General features: G+C 37.3%; 1 protein-coding gene across 1 annotated transcript; it reads left to right on the top strand.

Moving 5' to 3' along the window:
* The first annotated feature begins 1,016 nt into the window (after positions 1-1,016).
* LOC139786100 (probable cytochrome P450 6a14) lies at positions 1,017-6,118 on the top strand. Its single transcript, XM_071725256.1, has 7 exons — positions 1,017-1,178; positions 2,588-2,960; positions 3,190-3,715; positions 3,992-4,120; positions 5,090-5,182; positions 5,312-5,563; positions 5,721-6,118. The coding sequence occupies exons 2-7, from the start codon at positions 2,628-2,630 to the stop codon at positions 5,891-5,893; spliced, it is 1,506 nt and encodes a 501-aa protein (XP_071581357.1). The 5' UTR covers positions 1,017-1,178; positions 2,588-2,627; the 3' UTR covers positions 5,894-6,118.
* Positions 6,119-8,953: the final 2,835 nt, after the last annotated feature.

The raw sequence follows: 8,953 nt of genomic DNA, 5'->3' as shown, positions 1-8,953 counted from the left end.
GTGGTCTTACAATAAAATTACCCTTCTTAAAAATATTTTGTCCTTGTCAAGAAAATGTTTTGCAAAATATCTCAGCTTACATAGAGACAGTTGCAAAATCGAAAACTTTTTCGAAAACGAATTTTCCTCATTGGACCATCGGCTGCGTTCCGACATCCGACTACGACATACGACTGATTGTAGAACCGGCCTAAGGTCTCTGAGCCGGTATTCATAGCCTGTTCTTATTTCAAGATCGTCTTAAGTAATATCTTAAGATGCTAATACGGCTCTGTATTGCTTCATAAGATGCTCATCTTAAGACGGTCTTAAATTTAAGATCCGACTGTATACGTTTCGACTATATACTCACTTGGTCTTCTTCAGAGGATAACAAGAGAAAAATACATTTAAAAATAATAAATTTATTACATATGTATTATAAATTCATTAATCTTTTAAATAGAAAGTTAAGTTATTTATAGTTTTGAAGAAATGACGTTTCAGATTAAATTTGACAGGTATAGTTTAATAACTTCACAAGCATTTAGATATCTTATTGCTGGCTTTGAAACTTGTCGTCGATATTAGCAATGCTTCGAGAGTTTTTCGTTACCGCAAAATTAATATCCGCGGCGATTCCTTGTTCTCTCTCGCTTCTTGAACAAGGTCCTGTAATTCCTTTATATTTCGCTCAATTGCGGCTAATTGTACAGCCGAAAGGAGCACAGAATAGATCATCTTAAAGGAAAATGTTTTCGCTATATATTTAACTTAATCGATGCATTTATTCGCAATATGATTAAACAAAACGGTCAAAAGCTCAGCACCGAAATCTGCATGTTAACATACATATGTATATTAAGTAAGTGTAACATGATGTTATCTAATCGACTTTTTCTAGTATCGCTACTTGCAGAGTCACGATAATTAAGGCACACTAGATGCGTCGGAGGGAGATAAATCTTGCAGATACCGTTTCCACAATTCATCGTGAGTCATCACATACTTGTCCACATACTCTCCTACTCTAGGGCGCTGGCGCTTATAATTCCACACGATCTAGACGGCGACGGTTGGTTGAATCTCCAGTTACAACGTTGCGTGCTACACATTCACTTACGAGCCGACGCGAGCTGGTACACAGCGCAATATATCTCCCGGAGATGCAATTACGTCGCACCGCCATCCGCGTTCAGGTATGTCACGTTCGTTGCTTGTACCAACGTCGAATTTCAGAAAGAAAAAAAAAGAAACATTCTGTAATTTCATCATCGAATATGTGTTGAAAGAAATCACTTCATCGCATGTTTATTTATCATCATCATCATCATCAGCGAAGAAACCACCGGAATCGCTACGAAGCGGAGAGGAATCGATCTCGCGACTTTTTCGACGCAATATTTTCTACTTTCCGAAACGTTATTGCGCGATGGATGAAACGATATTGATACCGATGCTATTGACAGTATTATTTATTTTATCTCGGAAGTATTACATCATATACGTTACATAAGTCAAGCGTTATCAACGAGCCTCTCAATCCCTGAACAATGGTTTACTTTGCATCGTGCGTACGTTACATGTGCTGCATTCAGTCATTCGTTCATGTATTGAATAATGTCGTCATCAAAGTAACATTGACGGGTCTGTGACTGCTATACCTCTCATACTTTATCCCCACTGCCGCTACTAGATGTACCATGCACCGCTCGAGGTCGAGGACGGGCTTGGATTGTAAAACGATAGAACGATCTCTCGTTTCACGTTTATTCGTTTTTTTTTTCTACTCCAGTATCGTGGAAAATATTAAGTGACAAGCGAGCGAAATGTAAATAATCGCCACGTAACAGATTGCGTGGTCATCAAATTAAATTTATAAAAAAATCTTATTTGTCCGGCGATAAATTCTTCGCCTTAGATTTCAAGACGATTTGCATGTATTAAAGCGCGCTATATTGAGAAGTAATTGTGCGTATTATGTACCAACTTTTTTCCTCATTCAGTAATTTTTCTAATTTTGATGACGCAACGTTGGTTGTGCATTTGTGCAAGTATTAATTCGTTCTAAAGTTTTTTTTCCAGACGAACGTCTTCAGATTACCTTATTATATTTCGCATTAGCGTCATAAAAGATAAGACTGACAATGAGAGATGTAATACTTCTTAATAATTAATATTTAAGTACAAGTCAGTTATTTAGTCGTTAGTTGCAAAATATCAAAAATGAGATACTTTGACTAACATATAATACGAAGGAAACGATATCTGTGATACCAGAGTGATAAGACTGATAAGGTATCAATTTGGAACAGTCAATGTATCAACGAATTTAGATTATTGAAACTGTCAATATCAATATTGCATAATACATTTGAATATTTAAAGTATTTTATAAATTAAAAAAAACGCTTCTTCTCCAGGTATCTCCAGAAGGCACGCTAAATTAAAGTTTTCTCTAATTCAATATTAATTTAAGAATAATAGTCATCAAATGTAATTTAAACTCATGACTTGTTAAAGATGCATTCTGATAGTATTTCATTGAACTTTATAATTTCAACACTATAGGACGTTTATGTAACCAAATGTTTTTTTTTTCTTTCAGTAAAGATCATTCGTGATAACTGATCGACGATTGTTGAACAATGGAACCCTTCGAAATTCTGTGCGGCATCGCCGCCGTAATTATCGCTCTTTATTATTACCTCACGTCAACTTTCGACTTTTGGAAGTCACGTGACGTTCGTGGTCCGCAACCGACACCAGGATTCGGCAATTTTAAAGACATTATGTTTAATAATTTATCTATAGGCGATTATACGACAAAATTATATAACGAGTATAAAGATGAACCAATGATTGGGATATTCGCTAGAACAACTCCAATTCTTATTGTAAAAAATCCAGATTTAATTAAGGATATCCTTATCAAAGATTTCTCCACATTTGCTAACAGAGGACTACCCACTTTCAAAAAGGTGAGAATATTTTAAGCTATTATATTTAAGTATATCCAGAAAATATATAAATACATACACGGCGCATGATTTTGAAAGATTCACATAATATTACACTTCTATAATTTTCGCATGACAAAAAGTTATTAAAAATATGAGATGTATCTCCAAGAGCTTTATACAAGTCTTTGTAAGTTAGTAGTTCTTAATTTTAAATTTACTCGATTACAATTCTATATCTTTGTCACAGGCCGATCCGCTGTCGCAACATCTTTTCGCTTTGGAGCCGAAGAGATGGCGACCGTTGAGAACGAGACTGTCGCCTGTTTTTACATCCGGTAGACTGAAGGAGATGTTCTCCTTAATATCCGAATGCGCTGACCACCTCGTCCAATACATGGAAAAAGTAGCGAGCAGAGATGAACCTGTAGAATGCCGCGAGTTGACGGCCAAATATACGACCGACGTTATCGGCAGCTGCGCCTTCGGCATCGAGATGAACGCTTTGTCGGACGAAGACAGTGAATTTCGCAAGATGGGAAGACAAATATTTAATCCGTCTTGGAGAAATACATTACGATTCAGAATGAGACAAATGTTTCCGTGGCTTTACGAGTTGTCCGCGTACGTCCTACCGCAAACAGAAGTCACCAAATTCTTCACGCGCGTTATCGTGGAGACTATGGACTACAGAGAAACGAATAATATCACTAGACACGATTTCGTTGATATGTTGCGCGAATTAAAGAAAAATCCAGATAAATTGGGCGATATTGGTATGTATCTATATATTTATATATATTACTTTTATCTGTCATAGGACTATCTTTCACATAGAAATTCCATACCAGTTTGCACACTAGTTTAAAATAATTTTATGAATCACAATAAAGTAAAGTTAACTTTTACTTTTATAACAACAATTTGTTCTTATTGCCGAATTTTGACATAATATAACTTTGAAAATAATGAATTTATTATGTGTGTGAGTTGGTTGAGTGATTATATAATCTAATAAAGAATTAAATGGTAATAAATAAATTACATTTTAGATTTGACAGATAGTTTAATAGCTGCCCAAGCGTTCGTATTTTTCGCTGCTGGCTTTGAAACTTCGTCAACAACTATTAGCAATGCGCTCTATGAGTTAGCATTAAATAAAAAAGTACAGGACAATTTACACACAGAAAAATATATACTACCTACAAGTTAATATTACTTGCTTCAAGTATTTGATAAGTTCATATATGAGCAAATCTACCATAAAGTCGTCATAAGTATCACATTTACTCAAAACATATTCTAGATCTTAGCAAGTTTAGTACTTGAAACAAGAATATTAAATTAATACGAACATTCTGTTTACTTACAATATAGAGTCCACGGAAGAGAAGCATATACTTCAATAAAGATATCACATTTTCTTGAGAGAAGTTTATCCGTTATTTGAATCAAGTAAAATTTTATTCATCTAGAATAATCGTTTACTTCAAAAAAGAATTTGTATTCTTGAGGATTACAATTAATATTATTTTTATTTATTTAATTTTCTTTAATTCTTTAGTTCCTAAGTGGAATGTAGGTTAGGAGGTTTTCGTGCGCGGTGCGGAGGGGTACAGTTTAGAATATAAAAATTCCTGTCCTCAGGTGGATTCGAACCCGGTTCCTCGTGGTTATGAGTCTGACACTTTATCACTAGGCCACATCTCTGATTATATTCTTAGTGCTGCAGTATCTAGTTTTCACAGAAGTGATTCATTGATTTCAAGTATTTCATATTCTTACCTAAAGAATCAGTAAATATTCAAATCAAGCTTATGTGGCTTTTCTTAGATAAAGTTTACAGAATATACTTGAAATCAATGAATCACTTCTGTCAAAACTAGATACTGCAGCACTAAGAATATAATCAGAGATGTGGCCTAGTAATAAAGTATCAGACTCATAACCACGAGGAACCGGAGTTCGAGTCCACCTGATGACAGGAATTTTAATATTCTAAACTGTACCCCTCCGGACCGCGCACGAAAACCTCCTAACCTAGAAGAATGTTGTTCTATACAGCCAAGTATTTCATATTCTTACCTAAAGAATCAGTAAATATTCAAATCAAGCTTATGTTGCTTTTCTTAGATAAAGTTTCAGAATATGTGAAGAAATTGACGAGATGTATGCGAAACATGGCAAAGATTTAATGTACGATGATATTAAAAAAATGGATTATTTAGATAAAGTTTTCAAAGGTATGTCGTTTGAAGAATAATATTCAGCGATAATCTAATAATCTAATATGATCCCACGGCTAGTAAACTTTAATCTAATTGTAGTTTTTCAATATTTCCATAATTTGACACTATTCTTAATGCATGCAGAAACATTACGAAAATATCCACCAGTGACAGTTCTTATGAGAGAATCCATGTCGAGTTATACTTTCGATGGTACTAAAGTTAGTATACCGAAAAATCAAAGAATATGGATTCCTGCATACGCGATTCAGCGAGATCCGGATATTTATCCAAAGCCAGATGTCTTCGATCCAGAAAGATTTAATGAGGATGCTGTGCAGAGCAGGCACCCAATGTTTTATCTACCTTTCGGCGACGGGCCAAGAAATTGCATTGGTATAGTGAAATGATTTAAAATCACTTTTTATTTCTTTTTGCGCAAAAAAATATTTTCCAATTGGAAAATATTTTTATTACATATTTTCCAACTGAAAAGTATTTTTGATCGAAAACTTTAATCTGATCAATATCATTATTGTTTTCTTACTTTCAGGAGCTCGCTTCGCCGTTTATCAGAGTAAAGTTGGACTTGTAAAGATATTACGAAACTACAAAGTCGAAACTTGCGAGAAAACTACAATACCCTACGTAAACAATCCTCGAGCATTCCTATTAGCGCCAAAAGGCGGACTACATTTAAAAATAATTAAAATTAATCGACCTTAATTTTTTAAGTTTTTCCCGAACTCTCCATAGAAAACGTAATAAAAAGTGAAGAAAATCAATTAGAACAATGATGTCAATGATAGGAGTTATTGTTTCTGCTGTAATAGTTATTAATTTTTTTAATGTTGTTGTTTAATGTAAAATAGTTAATAATTAGATAGTTTAATTGTAAGTTTATACTGTTACATAGATATCTTAATAATATATATGTATAATATTTTAAAATTGTTTTCTTTATTTCTTGAGATAAACGCCCACACAACACAAAACTCAATATAAATGTTAACATTGTACCGAAAACATTGTACAGAAAAAAAATTCTGATTCAGTAAAGTGTAATCATTGTGGAATAATTGTTTCGAAAAGTTATAGAATGCAAGAACTAAAGATCACTTATGCGATATACATAACGTAACAGTAAGGTAAATGTACCAATGTCGGGACACTTAAGACCTATGTCTGGACACCTTTATCATTTTAGTTTTTATATAAATATATAACGCGAATTAAAATCAAAGATAAAAATACGATACAAGAAAGATATTTTTAGCTTTGATTCTTTAATTTTTATTCGCGTTATAATTTATTTAAGAACTAAAATGATAAAGATGTCCAGACATAGGTACGTGTCCAGGCATTGGTACGTCTTACTAGACAAACATCCAAAACGTGGTGTCATCCTAGAAAATTACAAAGTATTAAAATGCATAGCAACATGCAATTATTGCAAAACAATAATAAGTTTTAAGTATGGTGTGTTCGTTCTGATAAATCATTCAGAAATAAATCACCTTGATAAATGTAATTGTATTGATACGAATATAAAAAGAAGAGCAGAAATATGGGACAAGTACGACGTAAGAGGTAGAGATGCGACGTGCAAAACATGTAAGACGGTTATAAAACATAACAGTAGGATAACACCTTTACGGAGCCTGCCACTTGCGAGTTTGTGAGTAAGTATTTATCCAAAAACGTATAAAATATTGATGAATATAAAGTAGGTATAGTAATGAAATAATAAATAAGTAAAGATCTAAATAGTCCAGTTTTTATCACGGCACATATATGTATTAATAAATAATTATATGCAAATTTGACTGAAACAGCGATTGTCCGTGTGTGTTTATACTGTTTATGGATTATGGTAGAATTCCTCGAAACAATACAAAATCATATTTCGTGTATATTTTCGAATAATTTAATTAAATCGATAAATTAAACGAAAAACCGTTTTGGAAAATACATATACTCTAAATTATAAAGCGTGAGGAGAACGACAGCTGAGAGCTGATACCATGAGAAATAAATTGGAAATATTTACGACAAATTAAGTACGTGAACGAGCGAATTACGTGCTTGTTCTTTAACGAAAAACGGAATTGTATTCACGGACGCACATTTGATACGCATTTTGAAGCAAGCTCGCTCCCTCGTTCACGATCGTTATTCGCGATCGCGACAAGCAAAGTGAGAACGCCAAACGCGCGATCGTTCTCTTCAATCACTTTAATTGATTATTAATTCCCGCGCTCAACGAGAATTTCAAGCTATTCATTGAATCATCTTCCCGCGTGATTCACTTATTCGGAGTAAGAATCGAAACGGAGCGCGGAGGCAGGAGACGCGAATTCCGAGGTTATGATCGTTCCACTGCGACACGCGGGACGCGAGACAATGATTCTATTAAGATTCGGGTGTATCGCGCTTTGAGAAACACTTATCTCTCATGTACAATTCACTCACCGATCACGGCACACTGCAGCTGAGACGGCCGCCAAATCACAGCCGGGAGGGTGATACGTACGACGTCCAGCACGGCGTTCGGCGTTCATTTCGCCCGGCGACGGCATCCCACTCGTTTCAGTCGACACAAAAAGCAACGAAATATTCGACGTATGTTCACTTTGCAACACTCCGTAATCGGATTTCGTTTCATTCGCGAGAAAGGAATTACACGAGCGACGTCTTGCACCGATCGTTGGATCGTTGAACGGTTGAACGTGTCATCACACTCACGACGCTCGACGCTTGCGCGCGGCCGCGCGGCCGCGCGCCGCTGCCGCTGCACAGTCGGGCGAGAGGTCGAACGCGATTGGCTCGCGAGTCGAGCCCCCAGATCCGGCCAATCACGTTCGGCCGCTCCGAGCCGGCCGGCGGCGCGGCGGCCGCGGCGTACCAGGCGGCATACCAGGCGCTATACTGTTGAACTTGAGAGCAGCGTACGATTAAAGTCACCGCGCGGCCGATTGTTTCTGTCGGTGAGCGGCCTTGCTACTTGTTTCCGTCGACGCTCGGAGCACCGTTACGTGCGGAAGTTATTCGGCTATCGCTCCCGATGGATTTTGCACAAGTGGGAAGTGTTTGTGGTGCTCCGGCGCGCGCCCGTCGCCCGTCGCGGCGTCGCCCCGGTCGCCCGTCGCCGTGCTCGCGCAATGCTGTGTTTTCGGAACGCGCTCGTTTCTGCGAGTGGCACTCCTGCACTCCTCGTTTCGCGGGCCGCGGAAATGATCGACTACGCGAGTATTCGCCGTACGCGCCGTTCAACAATTTGGCGAGTGTATCAAGTGTTTGCCGGAATCAACGTGCCGAATCGCTCGCTGCTCGAGACGGAGACGTCGAGGCGAAGGTACGTACGGTAATTGTGAACGATATATTTGCTTTCGTTGTGATATTCGCGGGTGATAATCGCGGCGCTCGTCCCGCCATGTTTGGACTCTTGTTTTAGCATTCATTTATTTCGCGTCGTGCTTCGTGCTTTGAAAGCTGTGCCGGAATTGTCGTGTCGACCGTCGTGTGATTTATCTCCGATTCTCTCTTAAGGAAAAAGAGGGAGTGAAGCTGAGTGGATGTTGTCGTATCGAGTGATTCGAGCAACGCCGTGATACATTGCCCCTCGCGAATGCTTCGTAATCTCGTATATCTCGCGTCGCGTAAGTTAGCGGCCGGCAGTTACGGATTCTTCGTCGTGACTCGTGCAAATTAATAATGCAGTTTTACTTTCGCGAGTTCGATACCGTATATTGTGCGTGCGACATTTAATTTCAAATAGCGTATCTT

This window comes from Temnothorax nylanderi, unplaced genomic scaffold (genome assembly GCF_030848795.1).
Source record: "Temnothorax nylanderi isolate EJ_2023f unplaced genomic scaffold, tnyl_v1.0 TNYL_tig0955_pilon, whole genome shotgun sequence".
In the NCBI taxonomy this organism is placed as follows: Eukaryota; Metazoa; Arthropoda; class Insecta; order Hymenoptera; family Formicidae; genus Temnothorax; species Temnothorax nylanderi.
Note: the sequence above shows the minus strand (reverse complement) of the source record. Positions and strands in the feature narration are given on the sequence as shown.